Source organism: Manihot esculenta, chromosome 9 (genome assembly GCF_001659605.2).
Source record: "Manihot esculenta cultivar AM560-2 chromosome 9, M.esculenta_v8, whole genome shotgun sequence".
In the NCBI taxonomy this organism is placed as follows: domain Eukaryota; kingdom Viridiplantae; phylum Streptophyta; class Magnoliopsida; order Malpighiales; family Euphorbiaceae; genus Manihot; species Manihot esculenta.
The window spans coordinates 8406452-8425320 of NC_035169.2; the positions used below are offsets into that span (position 1 = coordinate 8406452).

Here is an 18869-nt window from a genome sequence, read left to right on the forward strand (position 1 = left end):
TTTTTTAAATTTAAATCAAACTATGTTTACACTTAAATTGCTATTATTTCTCTTCCTCCATAAGCAGTACCAAATAAAGACATCAAAAGTCTTAAGGGAAATTTGGATAAGAAGTTAGTAAAGTGAAAAAATAAAAAATTAAGGTTATGTTTGTATGGGAGAGAAATTAAGAAGGAAAATTTTAAAGGAAAATATAAATGTTGTTTTTTTTTGTTTAAATTGAAGAAAAATTGAGATAAAAAATAGACGAAAAATAATAAAAAAAATTTATTATTTATTTTATCTCCCATTAAAATAACTCTTTTTTTTAAAATAATAAAATAACTCATTTGAATCATTGAATGTTTATGCATTTGATGGGTAAAAATTTTCAGTTTTCTCATGGGATGGGTCCCATGAAAACTGCGGATCAGGCCGGTGAACATCTGCCACGTCCACAAAGCAGAAATTAAGAAAGAGAGAGCCAAAGAGGGGAAATGAATGAAGCGACGTATATGACAAATAAAATAACACTGCAAGCAATTATTCCAGACCCTTTTGCTAACGCGATTCGACCAGCCACACAGATAGAGATATATAGAGAGAGACGAGAGTGCAAGTGGAGATTCTAAACACAGCGATCCCGTGGTTTCTATCACTTTCTCCTGGTATCTACTTCTTTCTACTTCTACTTGGGTTTGGATATTTCATTCTATGTGCAGCCATTTTTATGCTGTTTTATGTATTACTTTTTAGTGCATGTGTGGTGCTTGATTAAATGCCTGACTATTTACCTCCTACTTTCGCCTCTTTTTCTCCGATGTTGTTTCTTTCCGTTGTTTAGTGCAAGTCTTATGGAGTTTTCATTTGTTTCTAAGAGTTGCTGTACGTTTGAAGTTAGGTATTGTATTGCCACTTCTATTAATCTTGAGCTTAGATGGATTGGATTTGTGTTTGACATTGATTATTGAGGCAGTCGATGGCCATCTGTATGTCTTAAATCCGGGGGAAGATATTTAGCTAGGGTTTTGGCCTCTTTGGCACAAGTCTTTTGTGGACTATTTTTCTAGCTTACGTTTTGCAATTTTCTTATGATGGAAACATATGATCTTGTGGTGTCTTTGGTGTTTTTAGATGCTGATATTAAAGAAAAACTTTCATATCGTTTTTTTTTCCGTAATGAAGAGCAGATATCAAGTAAGGAATCATATATCCATTTTAGTTGTTTTGCGAGGGTGTGAAACTTGTTTCTTGATTGATAATTGAAGCATGAGAACTATTTGATATGTATAATCCATTTGGAGGAATTTGTAGTTTGGTACTATCAAACTCTAGCATGTTATGATTTGTTACACGATTAGCTAGATCTATACATGTCAAGAGTAATATTATTTCTGTTCTCATTAAAGTGATTCTCCTCTCTTTGAAAGTTATTAATAGATATCTGTTTTGAGAACTTAGTTTTGGCTGCAGATGTCGTTGTACATTGGTAATCTATCATCTCGCACTCGTAAAGATGAACTTGAGCGTGTCTTCCAAAGGTTTGGACGATGCAGCGTACGTTTCAAAGATGGGTATGGATTTGTGGTATATGATTTCCCTCCAAATGCAGAGAAAGCTTTGAGAGCACTACAAAAGAGGTACATTTGTGGTGAGCCATTAACTCTCACATGGTCAAATAAACAGCCCAGACCATTTAAGAGATCATCAAGGACTGCTAGATCATATGAGCCACAGCACAGCAGAGATTCTTTGAGAGGAAAGCTTGTTAAAGGAAAGTTGGGTTCAAATGATCAGGATAACAGGATGAGTATTAAGCGATCAAATGGTATTCGGAGACAGCATGGTTCAAGTGATATGCATGATAAAGAGGTGGCCTACTGTGAGGATAATGCCAAAAAAAACTTGGCAGAAGAGCGTCATGGCTATAGGGAAGATATTGTCGATGAAGGTGGTAGGTTTGAACCTGACCCAGTAGACAATGACAGATGGGATGAGCAATTCAATGTTCGACCAAGTGAAAATGGTGGCGAAAATGATATAGAATTTGACAGGTATGAACCTTACCAAGGTTGTGACAGGAAATATGATGATGAAATCCATCAGGTGGCCTATGCTGGTGGTTGTTCTGATCCACAAAGCTCCCCAAAGGGTGTAGGTCGAGATCAAGTTGATGAATTGAAGTTGAAGCAACCTAGTGAATCAAAAGTCCAGTTAACTTGCTACAGATGTGGAGGTTTTGGTCACAAGATGCGCAATTGTCCCCAGTTAAATACTTCATTGAGAAAGTCCACCAGGTTTGATCTTAGGCATGATGATGATATCAATAGGAAAGGTAGAGGTGAAAGTGAGCTGGGAATATTTGGATCCAGTTCACAGGAACGGCTGCGGTCAAGTGGGGATGCAGTACCAAAAAGGCAACTCAAGAATGATGTGCAATCACATGACTTAAGAAAACATCAAAGTTTAAGTGGTGGAAGCTCCCCTGTGGGGCAGAAAACTGATAAGTCTCGAAAAAAGCACCATGAACGAAATAAGCGAACTAGGAAGGAAACCAGATCTCCAAAAAGATACAGTGCAAAGAGAGTAAGAAGGTCATATTCATCTCCTCCCCGATCTGATTACACTGCATCTCGATCTCACTCAGCTCGTCAATCTTCTGATCATGTGAAAAGGTCTGGTTCCCAATCTAGATCAAGGTCAGTATCTTCCAGAGCAGATTCATTGTTGTCTGAATCTAGGTCTAGTTCAACATCACTTTATTCTAGATCCAAAAGCTCCAAGTATAGGGCAAGGTCAAGCTCCCGCTCACCTTTGTCTGCCTCACTTGGTCAACCCTTACCATCTTGTTCAAATAAGGCCCAGTTTAATCTGAAAGGATGTTCAGATAATGCTACTACTCCAGATTCCAAAGCAATTTTGGTTGAGCAAGGGCAACCTGTAGCATGTGATAATAGCTCAGACAATGCAAAACTTGACAATGGAATGGTGGCAGTGAACGATGAAAACTCAGTGCCTCATTCCCAAGCGGAAATTGAAATGGAGAAAGACCAGCTTCTGGTGAAGGGTAAACAGGACTGCCAAATGGCATCTGCCTCATTCTGTGAAGTAACAAATCCAAACGCGTTGGCAGCAGAGAAGGGTGCAGTTCATGCTGAGAGTTTTTCTCCAGAAAAAATTGTAGAAATGAACTGTGGAAATTCTGAAGAGATGACAGAGCATGTGCATGTTCCAATTAAGAATCTAGATTCAGAATCTCCTGTCTGTTCATTGTCAGGTCATTTGACAAGCCTTTCCTCAGAGGATTTATGCATGGTTCTCAAGCATTATTATGGTCTTGATCTTCAAGATGAAAATGAAAAGCAATTACCTGCTGACGCGTACTTTGGTTCTGCTCGCTTGTGGCCGTGGGAGGTTATTTACTATAGGAGGTTGAAGAAGGGTGCTATTTCTGTTGAGAACTATTCCAGGCGAGTTGATCAGAATAGGGAATTTGGTATAGTTGACAGATATATCAGAAGTAGCAGTGGATGGGAAGAATTGGGCCCAGGGATTCCTTGAAAGCTTTTTATAGTTGGTTTTTTGTGGTTAGCTGTTTTAGAACTTAAGCATGGCTGAACCTTTGATACTTCAATCCTTATTAGAGTTAATATGCAATATCTAGTGGATAATTAAGGAGAAATTTTGATAAGGTAACTTAATTCATAATATGTTTCTCATTCTCATTTTCAAAGTGTTCTATTGAACTTTTAGAATCCATACTATTGTATTTAGAAGGTTGCTTCTGAGCTTGGGTGTTCTGCATTTTGTACATGTCATAAAATGAAGTTGAATTTAGTACTTTTCTTTTGTTCCTGATTTAATGAGGCTTCCTCTGGTGTTCTTTTTAATGCTGTTAGTGGATCTTCTTAATTCCTCAGCTGTAATTCAATCCCTTTTCTGTTCATAAAACTTCTTCCCACTGAATATTATAGAGACCATTGAGTGCCTTCTTATTTAACAGTTCGTCTGTAGGATAGAATTGCATGGAAGTTGTTAAATTTGGGTCAGGCCTAACTCACTCCAAAAGCTAGCTCAAGGGGACACCCCCTCACGCCCAGAATTTTTACTGGTGCGTGGCACATTTATGGGGCGCCCAACATCGGATGGAGAGGCTCTGATACCATGTTAAATTTGGGTCAGGCCTAACTCACCCCAAAAGCTAGCTCAAGGGAGAGGAGTACCTATGACTCATATAAGGGGCACATTACCCCTTTCCACAACCGATGTGGGATTCAACAGAAGTCATTGCTTAATGTTAATTGTAGTATTCCAACCTTGTCAAAGTTCACTAGTTTAGGATACTCGTTTCTCCGATGTTGGAATATATAATTAATGGTGAAATTCTGAGCAAAGTTATTTAACTAAAATTCATCAGCAAGTACACTTTTTCTTTCCAACTATTCAGCAGCTTAACAGTAATTACCAGTAAGATTGCTTGACGAAATGATGCTATTGAAGGTAAAAAAAAAAAAGTTGCTGTAAACATGCAGGCTCATTAGATTGAGTTTTCTATTTTCTGACTGCAGGCAGGCTTCATTCAGATTTTCATTTTCAGTTTCTGCTCTTTGTCCTGAATTGTAAAACATTAACATCACTGCAAACAGAGTTTTCAAGGTTCGTAAGAGATCAAGGAGAAATGTTTGTGGGAGGGGTGAAAGATTTTATTAGTTACTTTGATTTCCTTCATTAGGCCCAAACATGTTCAGAGTGCAATTTCAATTGAAGTTTTACAGTCCATTGTTTTAGATTGTAAGTTTCAAATCAAAGATCTGTTATTTTCAAAAAGAAAAAAAAAAAAAAGAAAAGAGAAGAATCAGAGTGACAATGTAGATGCATCAGTTTGTTTTTAAGATGCTGTGCTTACAGTACAGCTTCATTGAAGTGGTCAAAAGCAAATCTACAAGGAACAAGGGAGAGTGGTGCATTTTTAGTACATCAGGAGTGCTACAAGGGACCCACTACTGGTTTGCGGACTTGATATATGCTTAATACTGACCTTGCATTAAACCAGCCATTTTGTTTCATTTCATGTGGTCCATACTATGCATGAACAAAGTTGAAGCTCACTCATTTTATTCCTGAGTGGAATGGCGTCTGGTGCTACGATATTTCTGAACTTAGAAAACCACTTTTCAGAAAACTACAGCTGTTATTGCTAGTTTTGATCCATTGCCTGTGGCAAATGTTTTGAATGGAAATTTGTCCTTTATATTTTTGCCTACTTTCCTCTTCATCCATGTTGAATAGTGGTTTCATGGTCTCTTATTGCCTTTGCTCTTTCAGAAATGGAGTTTCAAATCATGTCCTTATATTGGTTTCAATATTTAGCACGACTCCTAAGGTGTTTGGTAAAGTGGCTTTGTTGACTTGCATGCATTGGGAAGGCTAAAATGCTTCATCTGTGTAAATTTTCCAAGTGCTGTATTATTTAACTGATGTAGAAAATTTATAATCCAATTATGGGTAGTTGATTCGAGATTAACTCATTTAGTTTGTTCTGAGAACCATATTTTGATAATAGATTAGGCTTTGAGAGTTAATGTACTGTCAAATCTTGAAAACATTACATAAAGGATTTTGAGTATTTTGCTTATATGATGTAAAATGGAGTTGCATGGACATATAATTGATTGGTATTTATACTCGCTCTGTTTTCTGTTTTGTTGATTGCATGCCTAGTCTCAGATCGTAATATTTTAGCAACTGATGCTTTTCATCTGTTTTCTTCTTTTGTATTCCCTTGTCTAATAAGGAGATTATTTTAAGATTGCTTTATAGCTGCAGGTTGGTAATTTCTCAATGCAGGAAAAAAAGGACATAATTTACAGGTATTATGGATCAATCCAAAATGTAAATTTTTTCTGATTAACCTTTGGTTTTCACCCTTCTTCACTTTTTCTGATCTTAACTGCAGGTCTTTCACATAATTTGTTAAGAATTTGAGGATTCCATTTGACTTTTGTGCTCAGTTTATGGTCATAGGAGCATCTTCTGCTCACTTTCTTTACATGAAAAAAATTGATGGCCACCACTGTCAAGGCTCAAGAGTTCATCATAAACTCCAGCAGTCTAGCATGATATTTTAAGGTTAGTTCATTCTTTCTAGTAATTACTACCTTAAGTCTTAAGATTGATATTACTGATCATTCAACGGATATTGTCGGATTTTTCTTCTCTCATATTTTCTATAAGTTTGAGTTAAACGGATGAAAATTTTATTGAATTACTAGTTAGGCCAAGTCAAAACTAAAAATAGCTGCTAACAGATGCACATACAACTGATATGCATGTGAAACAGGCAAACACTCAATACACAACAATGCCCTTGGAATGTTATTTTTATCGCCACAATGTTCTTAGTATATGGATTCTCTTGATAATGGATATGTACAAATTTAGAAAAAGTTTCCAGACACTTGTAGATTTGTCAGGGATGTCATTGGATAATGATCTTGAATTGGATTTTTCATTTATAGATTTGACAAGGATATTTTTTATCTATCTGGATCTGTATTGGACTTTTCAAATAGAAAAATGTCACTAGCGCTTGGTCTGGCAACTTGGTCTATATAACGTTAGCTAGTCAAACCAGCCATTAAAGAATGGTCCCAACTTTGATAACACTAGGTGGTGGTGCTTAATTTCATTTTTTGAGGCATGGACTATTTTAAGTCTCGGACTATTTTCAAAGTCTCTATGTAAAACCTTTGAATGATGATTTCTGATTGCGTGGTTGTGTGCTGTGGCCTTCTTTCCTGTGTCCACTTGGGCAGTATGACGTGATTTTATTTGTTTCCGCTGGTCATTCTAATGTGTATGATACACTTGCTTATGCTACTCCATTCTTCCCACAAACACTCATTTTTTATCTACCCTAAATTATAAGCTATTTTCTTTTTTAGAAGATGCTATATTTATTAGTTCTTGTTTAGGTTTCCTTTGTTTGCGGAAAATAACTTGCTTGTGGAAAAGATTTTTGGTGAAAAACATTTTCCACAATATTTTTCATGGAAAATATTTTTCAAAAAAATAACTTATTTTCATTTTTATTGTAATTTAAAAATAAAAAATATTAATAAATACATATATAACAGTGTTAATAAGATTCATAAAGTCTAGAAAATGACTTTTTATTTTCTCTAGAGGAAGTTATTTTTTTTAAAAATGACTATATTTTATCTTTGACCAGTAAAGTATTTTCTATTGACTGATTTTCTTGAGTGCACAAACGTTTACATCCTGTGAAATAAATGGAGGCCTAATGCACTAAAAAAATAAAGTTTATTAATTTCAAGAATAATTTATTATGAGTTATTTAATTTTTAAATTGAGCAATATAAATAGAATGTATCGTAGGAAAAAGCAAAATTTATTTCTTTAAACTATATTCCATAAACATACTTTTGTGGGACGAAAGTAACATTTTTTTTTGGAGGTTATTTGAATAATAAATATTCACTGGAATTGAAGGTTTGAACATACTCTTTTCTGACATTTTACTATCATGCTTCAAAAATCTGGTAAACTTGATATGGTTCCCTGGGCTTTCTAATGTTATAAAACAATATATGAGAGAGAGGGGAGAGAGAGAGAGAAAGAGAGAGAGAGAGAGAGAGCATTATGTGAGAGTTAAGGAAGCAGGATAGAAAAAGATACAATTAAAGAGTGAGAACGTGCACAAGAAAGAGTCGTAGAGAAGGTTTCTTACCAAAATAGAGAATGGCCCCAGAAAGGTGGCATTTATCGAGTAATGAGAAAAGCTAGTGAAAAGGAAAGCAAAAGAAAAGATTGAACAATAGAGGTGAAGGTGGAATTAAATTTGTATTTATCATCTGACGTAATACCCTTATTATTCTCAACTGTCTCAATTACTCTTGCATTTATTTGTTTTTAATAGTCATTCAATCTTATATAGTCCCTCTTTTTTCAATGCTCGAACTACCCAACGTCCCCTCTTTAACCTCTTCTTCATTTACTTAATTACCGTTAATATTTTCCCCTCAACTAAAATTCTTTTGCCCTATCTGTATTACCCTATTTATCCTTAAATAGCATATTATAATTATTTTCTTCTTTCTGTTAAAATAATTCATTACAACAATATATCTTGTGCTTATCTGCCCTTCTGACCGTTACAATGTTCGTCTGTAACTCTGTATTGCATAACCAGGGAATCTGTTCATAGCCTTGTCACTTACCCTATGTGCTTCTACAGATTTTGAGGTTCCAAATTCATTTTTTGAATTGAAACAGAAAAACCAAGAGCATTTTCCTGATCATGTGTTTGTTGCTTGTTGATTAGGATATTCTTTGCACTGATGTTGTTTCATGTATTCTCCATTCTAGTTTAGCTCTTAATCTTTTGTTATTAGCATATAATCTTTCATTAGGTGGAGATAAGCATATGGTGGTAACTGTGGGGCATGAGTTGTCCCACTGTCATCTTCTAAAACTGTTCTTCAAGTACAAAAGTATCTTATTTCCAGTTATAGATTTACCCATCCCATGACTATGCATATTAAATTGATTGATTATTTATTCTCCCATTATTTTAGATGACATGGGCATTGCTGCACTGCCTGGTAATTATGAACGTGGCATTTTCTGATTGGAAGTGAGATAAAATAAACTTAAAATGCAAAAGGCTAATATTAAAAAAAAAAAACTGCACAGGATAAAATCATAAAGTACCTAACATTCATAGGAATATTTGGCTGCTGCAAGGAACACGATTACATTGTCTTCTGCAAAAGAGGGAAGAAAGCTGAAACGAAAAAAAACACGCAGATACTACCTCTAAGTCCAAACAGCTCCTATTCTTTGTTCTATGACTAGAAAAAGGTTAGAAATAAAATATATGAGAGAAAGAGGGATAGAGGATATAGTGCTACTTGGGCTCCAAGCCCCTTCTAAATTTCTCCATTTCCTGCAGTATTCTTGCAAGGAATGGAGATGCAAAAAACTGGAGCCCAAGTAGCACTACCTGGAGAATATAGGAAAGTTTACTAGTCCTAATAGCAGCAGAATCAGCAGAAGGAAGCCCTATAATGTTTTTCAACTGTTCTTGGACTGCACAGTGTTGTTATGCAGGAAATCAAGCAACACAGTACTCTTGCATTTGGGGCATTTAGGGTCATCCTCTGAGAGCATCACATACATGAGGCACCTAGGGCATCCCACAAGCACCATCGAAGTAGCCTCAGGGCTGTTAGATTCTGGTTCTGGGTTCGTTTCTGATGACACACATGAGCTTGGTGGTGATGTTGGTGACACTGTCGCTGATCGGCTTGGTGACTCCACTATAGGGTTAGCCCTTGGTGGTGATAGGTTCAGCTTCAGGTCGAGCTTGGGTGCGTTGCCATTTCTTTGGCTCATCTTTGGCGTGCTTTGTTAGTATATTTCACCTGTCTGAAAACAGAACCAACAGAGTTAAATTAGCAACTAAACGCTCTAACAGAACACAACAGATAAGATACAGACATAGTTCAAACATGGTCATGAATAATACCTTCGGTTCAGGAACTTCAGCCAACCTAAGGGCAGAGAAGAGGACGCTTCTAATTCAAATATAGGGGGAAGAAGAGACTTTAATATTATGAAAAAGATCAAGGGTGAGAAGGAGACTAGTGGCTAGGCTTGAATCATGACCAACAACTCTAGCACCATGAAAATGATCTTGGTGTCGGTGGGTTTCAACCTGTAAGACCATTATATATAAGGAAAATGAAGGGAGAGAGATGGGGTTTTCTTTAAAGCTTAAATTAATTATGGGGGAGAGGTGGAGGGTGTAAAGAGAGAGAGAATTGAATTGAATTGAAGTATTGGTGGAAGAAGGCTGTTAATTGAGGCCAGGAAATGTATTAATGAATTGAAAAATCCCAAGGAGTATGCAGAAGTGGGAAAATTGGAGTAAATATCGCAATTACAAATTGCAGCAATCCTTCATTCATTGCTTTTAGGGAGGAGGGTTGGTGTTTTAAAGTCTTTGAGAGCAATGTAGCACATAAAAGGGTGAGTCTAATATAAGCTCAATCTCAGACGTGAACGAGCTTATATATATATATATATATTAAATTTAATATTTTTATTGAGATTTATATATAACTAATTAAATTTTATACAAATATGTTATCATTAGATTGTGAAACTTATTCTCATATGATGTAGAGTTCTCCATAATCTTACGCCACAGAGAAAATCCCTGGCTTTTAAGGTATTTTTAGCTAAAAATATGGTCTTTTTTTTTTTTTTCTAGAAATAATCTTTATATATATGTATATAAATTGAAACTAGCACCACCTAAGAATTTAATAGAAACCGCCAGGAAAATAAATGTCAACTAAATAAAAGTAACCATGACAGATAAACACAATTTAAATACCCAACAGCACACAAAGAAATTGAAATCGAACAGCACCGGAAAAATTTAAATGGCAACACTCAAATATTACATAGGAAACAACAACAGATTAATATTTGAAGCAAGTGGAAGAGCAAATGTTCTCTGTTCTAGATAAAAGAAAGAAGTTGGTAAATGTCTATAACATCCTTGTATTTCTTCTTAATATCATTTACCCTTGCTGGTTTGTAGTCGACTGGGTAATAGCTTATGTGTCATGCTTCATCTATTTTATTTATTTTTTCCATAATTATTATTATTATACTCCTTCCTATTGTCTCATAATTTTTATTTATTTTTTTTACTATCTCAAAATCATTGTTCATTTTTATCTTTTATATATAGTTAATATATAAATTCACTATTATAATCCTATTTAATTTTATCTTATTTTAAAAATAACTTCTTATTAATTAAATTATCGTTTAGTATTTAATAAAATTTAATATTTTTAAGAATAATATAATTAAAAAACTAATAAAAAATGTTATTTTTCTTTAAAAAAGTAAAATAGATAAAAATTATGGAATGAGTAATTATTAAGGAGAATTATTATAAAGTCCCTAAATTTTTAGAAAATTCATTAATTTATTTCTATTTTAAATCAATCAATTAAACTATTTCTGTATTTTGTAAAATCAAATTGTTTTAGTCTGTCTGTAAAAAAAATGTTAATCAACTTATTCTAAACTTGGTTAAAGAAATTAAATAATATAAATATTTAAAATTATAAAAATTAAAAGTATATATATCATTAAAATTATAGAGATTAAATAATATAAATAATTTAAAGCTGTAAATAATTTTTTAACAGAAAATATTTTAATTGAGTAATTTTAAAATAGGATCAAATTAGTTAATTTTATAAAAATTCAAGAATTTCATAATGATTTGTCTATTATTATGTGTTACTATTATTAATAGTTATTTTTATTACATTAAAAAAATCCAATAAAAAGTAGGAGGCAATTATTTAACTATTGAATGAATATAAGTTTTCCCGTCATTTTCTTTTGCTATAGTTGACGAAATTGAATTTAAAAACTATTATTACGGGTGATTCTAAAACCGTCGGGTGAGAGTAAAATATAAGTGAGTTAAGAGTAAAACCCAAGTGACTTAAGAAAGCACTTGGATAATTAATTTACTAATAATTATAATTAATATCTTTTTAATAATATTTATTATCATAGGTGAGACAGGTCTTTCGGAGGACATCCTAAAAAAATATCTAAATGACCTAATACGACAGAATGTAGTTGAGCAGAAGTAGGAATTAGATTAAAATGATTTAAGGAAAAAACTTACCATGATTATGGATGTTTTAAAAAAACAACCAAGAAGAAAAAGAAAGAAAATCTTAAAAACACACCCACATGAGAAAATATTATATTAATTAGTGCAATTTTGTTTATTTTAATATAAGGTTGAGATTCGAAAATGGCAATTGTTATGGTTGTCATAGCACTTGGATTCATATTTCACAGGGTAAGAGTTTTTCAGTATGACTCTCTCTTCATTGGGTTTTGCTGGAGTCAAAGTATTTCTGGCAAAAAGGTATCTAGCCTTGCTTTTCCATTTGTAAATTTATGATAACTAATGATTTCTCTTTTTTTTATTATTATTATTATTTAAATAATGACAAAAATATGCCATAGTTTGACTGAATTATCATTTATCTCACATGATTACTCTAATTTGAACAAGTTTCTCTATAGTTGAGATTTAAGTGGTAATTTAATTAAATTGACAAGTATTTTCTTATAATTTAGGTGATTTGATAACTTCATTAACCACTAAGGAAAAAACCTTGAGTAGATACAGATAGAGAAATGATTTAGTCAAGAATTTGCTAAGAGAAAAAAGAGAGAAACTAAACGTACGTTTTTGAGAATGAGGTAGTAATATTTATTGAGATTAGAATAGTTTGTAATATAAAATTCCTGCTATTTCTATCAGTTACATATATAAAATAGTATTAAAAATGACTGGACCTTTGGTTAAATATAATAAATTTTGAGCTACTATGAGTAAATGGGTATTAAGTTGGTGGTTTAATGAGAGCCACCAAGGGGCCAAACTGCATAAATTTTGTATTATTTTTCAAGTCAGTTTTCGATAACTTTGTATTTATATCACCCATTTATGCCAGTGAGATAAGGCTCTGCTAAAATTATTGAATTTGGATTCTAAAGGGAAAAAAATTGACCAAAGTAGTTTGGTATTGCCATTTGAGGAACCTAACTGAAAAAACATAAAACTTAGAAATTTTCCTTCTGCACTTGATTTGACCTTTCAAAGCAATTATGGCTATTTATTTGGTAAAATTATAAATCAAATTTGGGGAGGTTATTTACTTGGCTTATTTATAAGTTTATATCTATAAAAGTGAATAAAAAATGCTTTGTGGGTGTGAAATAACAGTAAATACTAATTTCAAGCTTACCCTTTTTTTTTTTTTGTAGAAATTATGGCAAGCTTACCTTACTTCTACCCAATTGGTTATGTTTGATAATTAGAGTGCCTAATTTTATATTCAACTAATAAATTGCTATTAAAAATATATTTGATAATTAGAGCTTACACTACTAGAAACTGGTTTATCATGATTTTACTAACCTTTTGGTGTAGAAAAAGAAAAGGGGTTCTAATGCGGACTCAGTACGAGATAAGATGTTTAAATTGAAGGCATGTTATGGTACAATCTTTTGTGAAACTCTTTCTGAAAGTTATTTTTCTTCCATTTACATAGTCATCTTCTCTATTCAATGCAACAAAAAATAGTCTATGAGCATTAACTCAATTGAAAGTTGACCCTGACTTTCTGGATCTCTCAAAATTTTGTATTCAATTAATTTATTATAACCATTTCCTTCACTCTTTAAGCATTATGAAGTTCTGCATAATAAGCAAATTCACATGCGAATCCTATATAAACTTAGAACATATATAAGCATATGAATTAAGGAGATTAGGGTTTCATTTGTTTGATAAAAAATATATTTTTTTTCATTTTTTTATGCTCAAAATACTTATAAAAACTAATTTTTAAATGTGATTTGTACGTTATTTGTACTTGTTATACATTCGTTATTTATTTTATTTATATATAGTTTTTATTAATTATATATACAATACAATGTATAATTTTTAAAAAATAAAAGATAATTAATGATGTATGTGATCCAGTAAAAATAGTAAAAATAGGTTCAAAGTGGATTTTGGTAAGTTTGATTTATTCTTCCCCTACTTTTATTTCTTTTCTTTTTTGTCCTCTGGTGACGTGTAACTGCTGTCCTACGCTCGTACCCTCCTGTCATAGTTATGCTGGTCGTACGTACGGAAGTACTGCATTATTTTCTATTGTCAGGGGGCTATTTAATTCCATATGGTGTCAGGTGGACATGATCCCGGACATCACGGGCTCTGTTGTCCCACGGAACTAATGGATTATTTGTGATCAGGTTGTTTACATGTAGGCCTGCACCCAGCCTGGCTCGTCAAAGCTAGTCCAGGGCAAGTCTAGAGCTTATATATGGAGTAGTCCCGAGCATTGGGTCTAATAGAATTAAGACTCAACTTTTCTAGTATGGAATCAGCCATGACAGGGGCGTCTTAGGCCTGGTCGTAATCAAGTGTCCCTTTACCTGCTTATTAATTATTTTATGACTAATGAGGGATAAATTTTGAGATTTCAATTATTATCGCGTGGCTCTATGAGAGTTTTGTCAAAACATCTTTTCTTCGCTTTTACCCATTTCAAACTTACACTCTTGCTTTCACTCGTTGCTCTGCCTCTTGCACTGCTTCTGCTGTCTTGTTCTTTCTCTTTTCTATAATTCCTGATTTTCTAATTCGAGGTACGTCTTACTCCTCTCATGACTTTTATTAGAATTCTCGATGTAGTGGATCTGGTTCCCTTTGTTACTCCTTTCTTCTCTCACTACTTTTTTCGCGACTATTCTGACACTACCATCTTTAGAATTAGGGTTTCTTTGCCTAATGAACGAATTGTTCTCCCCTACCCACCGCTAGTAGGTTTGATAGACGCTCAACAAGGCATAACTTAGTTTTTTTCGTCAAACAGTGTAACTTAGAGCTGACCTTCCCTTTTACCCCTTTCTTTATCGAGATTTTTCATCATTTTAGGGCGACTCTTGAGATGTTATCCCCTAACTGTATGCTGTTTATGTGCTGTTTCAAGTCCATCTGTCTGTGCTGGATTTTGCCCTTTCTATCGAGTTATTTCCACTTTTTTCTATCTTGTTAGGTCTACCCATAAGTTTTATTACTTTGGTCCCTCGTTTGAGTTGTCTATATTTGCTGAGTATAAGGACTCGATTAAAGGTTGAACAAAAAATTTTGTGGTTGTCGAGGGTTAATTGGGATATCGATCTTTCTTGGGGAGAAGTTTCTCAGGGCTATAATGACTTCTTTAGGCCAAGTCTAGTAGACCAAATTTGCCTTCTCTAATCAACCTTCGTGAAGAAGAAATATAATGTCGAGAAGTGCATGTTTATGTCTAATCTGCAAGACTGTCAGGAAGCTAGTATTCTTTGTTTTTTTTTTCTTTTTATGTTTTTCTTTTGTTGTTTTGGGTTTTGATTGGACTGATATTTTCTTTTCAGTGTTTGCTATGCTGATGGGCTCCATCAAGCTTTTCAAGAACTTCACTCTGTCTCGAGAGAGTATGAAGGTGACTCTGACTGCCTTTAAGGCCAACAAGTCAGTAGCTGATGTGACCAAAGAGGTTTTCCAGGCCACAGATCTTGCATCTTCAGCTCGTTGCTCTGCTCCTGCTCCTCCTCTAACTTTAATGTTTGTATCGAAGGGCTCTCGTTCAGCGACATCCAGAATGTTAGTCCCTCCAAAAGCGCCGGTTTCTTCCCAGGTTTCCCCTTATTCAAAGGAAGTTTCTAAGGAGTCCATCATGCTTAGTGAGTCGGCTGAGAGCAGCTCGAAGGAGGGCATCAGGACTGCTACCTTGGATGTCCCACCCATTCAAGCTGTAGGTGCTATCATAATAGAAGGCAGGGCTGCTAAGCGTGCCCGGACTTTGGAACCTACAGGGGTAGTCGTTTCTTCTCCCATTAATAAGGGGAAAAAGGTAGTGAAACACTTGTCATCTGCCCCGGACAATGAGCTATTGAATGCCGCTGAGGTGACTGCTAAGTCTATGGTAGCTTCTATGGCCGGGATGGTGTGTGAGAGGATATTTAGGGGGGTTCCCAGATGCTTCTGATCCCTGCTTCCTGGCCCTTGTCAGCCACTTAGCCTGTTATACCAAATAGCAGGCAGTCTTTAGCTGACACTCCTTGGAGGATCTTAAGGATGGTCTGAGGGAGATATTACTCGTGGTAAGTTATTTGTCTTTCTTGAAAGTGTTTTTTTATCTTCTAGCTTTCTTAACTTTACTTTTTCTTTTTTGTGGTAGGCTTTTGGCATGTTTATAGAGATCGATGCCCGAAACCAGTCTCTCCAGAGCTCGATGGACCAGTGTATTACTGAGGCACATCGGGATGAGAATCTGGTTGCCACTAGTGAGGCTCGTGAGCACATTATTGAGTTTTGGGGTAAATCAAGGACCTCACCAAGCAGTTAGGAGAGATGAGGGAGGAGGTTGCCAGGGCTTCCCAACGAGCTTTTACGGTAGAATTTCAGCGAGATGAAGCCTTTGCACAACTATCTACTTTGAAGGAGACCTGTCATCAGCGCGACGAGGCCTTGGCTCATGCTACTGTCCTCCAGCAGTAGCTCAACAAATACATCAAAGACTTGAAGGGCATGACTTTAGCAGCGGAGGAGTCCTGGCTTCAGTAGAGGCAACTCTGCCAAGAGGTTTCTGCCCTGGAGGAGAGGTGTGCTTCTTTACTAAGGAATGCCCGGGCTATAGAGAATAGGGTTCAGCAGTCCTGTGAATTGCAGTTGCAGGAGTACAAGGACTCTGCAGAGCTGAAGGAGAAAATTCAACAGCGTGGTTGGAGGAGTACAAGTGCTCGACGGAGCTAAAGGAAAGAATATATAAGGAGACCTTTCGCATGTTCGCTTCAGGCTTCAACTAAGGCTTCAAAGCAGCTCGTGATGCCCCCTCCACTCCGTTGGCTGACCTGCAAGCCTCCGAACTCGATTCTGATGGCGAGGAGGTCTGCTACGGAGAGGACGACAATTCTCTACTCAAGAACCCTCCTTCCTTGTTCCCTGGACTGCAGGAGGGTAATCGTGTAAATGACCTAGTTAATTATACTCCTCCTTTCCTTGCTGCTTTTGTAACCCATTCTAACGGTGTAGGGAAGGAATGATTGTATTAATAAAATTTTGAACTTTTTTATTATTTTTCCATTGTTTGCTTTTATTTTTCTTGTCCATTCGAATTTCATTTGTATTTTCATATTTAGATTATTTTTTGTGTATGTTATTTGTGAGCTGTGCTGAGCTAGCTACTTGTGTGATATTTTGCTTGTAAAAGCATCCAACTTATTGCATTTTGTACTTTGTTTATTGAATGCCTTAGTTTTTTATGCCTTCTGTTCCCCTGGAGCCTTTAGATGGTCGGATTGTGAGCTCTTACTCCAGGTTGATTTAGCTCCAAAGACTAGTTTTTTGATTTTTTTTTTTTGTTATTACCCTAGTTTTCATGCAGCTCTCTGTCTTGGTTCATATTGTCCCAAAGTTGTACCTTTTCCTTACGAGGGAAGAAGAAACAGTGTCTTGGGGGACTAGTGTCCATTTCTGGAGTCAGTACCTGGACTTAGTTTTATTTCAGTTTTGCCTTGGGGGTGTCAAGGTCTTTTTTAAGGCCGGCATCACGCCTTAACCTTATCTCTCCTTATACCTTAGTGGTGCTGAGCTCTTTTTTAAGCTCGACACCATGCCTTTATTTTTCTTTGAGTCAAGCTCTCTTAGGAGGTCAATATTATACCTTAACTTTATTTTCCTTTAGGCTTTAGGGGTGCCGAGCTCTTTTTTGAGGTTGACACCATGCCTTAACTTTATTTCTCTTTGAGTCGAGCTCTCTTTGGAGGTCGGCACTATGTCTTAACTTTATTTTCCTTTAGACCTTAGGGGTGTCGAGGTCCTTTCTTGAGGTTAGCATTGTATCTCTGTTCCATTTCTTTTGGCTTATAGCCTTACTAGTATGGGCCTTCAACATGACCTTCATCTCCTCAACCGGTTTTATCGTATCGACAGTCTTATCCACCTTATTGAGGTCTTCGTCTTTTCAACCGGTTTTATGGTGCTGGTGGTCTTATTCACCTCATTGAAGCTTTCATCTCCTCAATCGATTTTGTGGTGCAGACGGTCTTATTTTCGAGACCGGTCACCCACCTCATTAAGGTCCTCATCTCCTCAACCAGTTTTGTGGTGTCAACGGTCTTATTTCCAAGGCCGATCACCCACCTCATTGAGGTCTTCGTCTCCTCAACCTGTTTTGTAGTGTCAGCGGTCATATTTCCAAGGCTGGTCACCCACCTCATTGAGGTTTTTGTATCATCAACTTGTTTTATGGTGCCAACGGTCTTATTTTTAAGACCGGTCATCCACTTCATTGAAGTTCGTCTCTTCAATCGGTTTTGTGGTGCCGGTAGTCTTATTTCTGAGACTGGTTATCCACCTCATTGAGGTTTTCATTATTTGTTTAAAAGTGTTTTAGGAGTAGAATAAATGACTTTATTCATATTTTTGATACAATAGTTACATTGTACATCTTTATGGAAAATACCTCTTTAAGTGCTGAATGTTCTAAGCGTGAGGTTTTGGATTTCCCTGCAAATCTTGGATTCTGTATACTCTCGGTCTGATGACTTTGGTGACTCTAAATGGTTCTTCCCAGGTCGGCGCTAGTTTTCCAACAACGGCTCTTTTTCCTGTGGCTTCTAGTCTTCTCAGGGCTAGGTCTTCAACCTTTAGGTTCCTTTCCCGGACTTTATGGTTGTAGTACCGAGCTGCTTTTTGCTAATAAGCGGCTGTCCGCACTTGTGCTTCATCCCTAATTTCCTCTGGGCATCCAAGTTATTCCTTAATTTCTCACCATTGGTATTTTCATCACTGAATTGAACTCAGTGAGTGGGGATCTGCAGTTTTATGGAACCACAGCTTCTGTCCCGAATGCTAGTGTGAACAGGGTCTCCCCTATCAGTGTCTGAGGTGTAGTTCGGAATGCTCAAAAAGTGCTATGCTGTTCGGCTGTCCAATTCTTTTTAGCTCCATCTAACCATTTTTTCAGCCCTTGAAAGATAGCTCGATTTGTCACCTCAGTTTAGCCATTCGTCTGCGGATGAGTTACTGAGGAAAATTTGTATCATATACCCATGTTCCTGGTGAAATCTTGAAAAGAGTTATAGTTGAATTGCTTTTCGTTATCTGATATGAGTGTCCTGGGTATCTCAAACTGGCAGATGATGTTGCCCCACACAAATTCTCTCACTTTTCCGGCCGTGATGGTGGACAC

The 18869-nt window shown here is 35.7% G+C and overlaps 2 protein-coding genes across 7 annotated transcripts; one reads left to right on the plus strand and one right to left on the minus strand.

Annotated features, from left to right (window-relative positions):
- Positions 1 to 488: 488 nt before the first annotated feature.
- Positions 489 to 17751, plus strand: LOC110622828. Of its 6 annotated transcripts, XR_006352001.1 has the most exons (6): positions 489 to 647; positions 1453 to 3671; positions 5806 to 5849; positions 5936 to 6108; positions 15049 to 15777; positions 15855 to 17751. XR_006352001.1 is itself a non-coding variant. In XM_021767495.2 (2 exons), exon 2 carries the CDS (start codon positions 1453 to 1455, stop codon positions 3538 to 3540), a length of 2088 nt encoding a protein of 695 aa, XP_021623187.1. In that variant the 5' UTR covers positions 489 to 647; the 3' UTR covers positions 3541 to 3842. The 6 variants fall into 6 exon arrangements, 2 of the variants coding, with proteins under 2 accessions (XP_021623187.1, XP_021623188.1); XR_006351999.1 differs by having other exon boundaries at positions 15049 to 17751; XR_006352000.1 differs by lacking the exons at positions 15049 to 15777; positions 15855 to 17751 and adding an exon at positions 11908 to 11977.
- Positions 8694 to 9723, minus strand: LOC122724543 (protein GL2-INTERACTING REPRESSOR 1-like). Its single transcript, XM_043959792.1, has 2 exons — positions 9530 to 9723; positions 8694 to 9429 (listed from the first exon to the last, which is right to left on the minus strand). The coding sequence occupies exon 2, from the start codon at positions 9394 to 9396 to the stop codon at positions 9076 to 9078; it is 321 nt and encodes a 106-aa protein (XP_043815727.1). The 5' UTR covers positions 9397 to 9429; positions 9530 to 9723; the 3' UTR covers positions 8694 to 9075.
- Positions 17752 to 18869: the final 1118 nt, after the last annotated feature.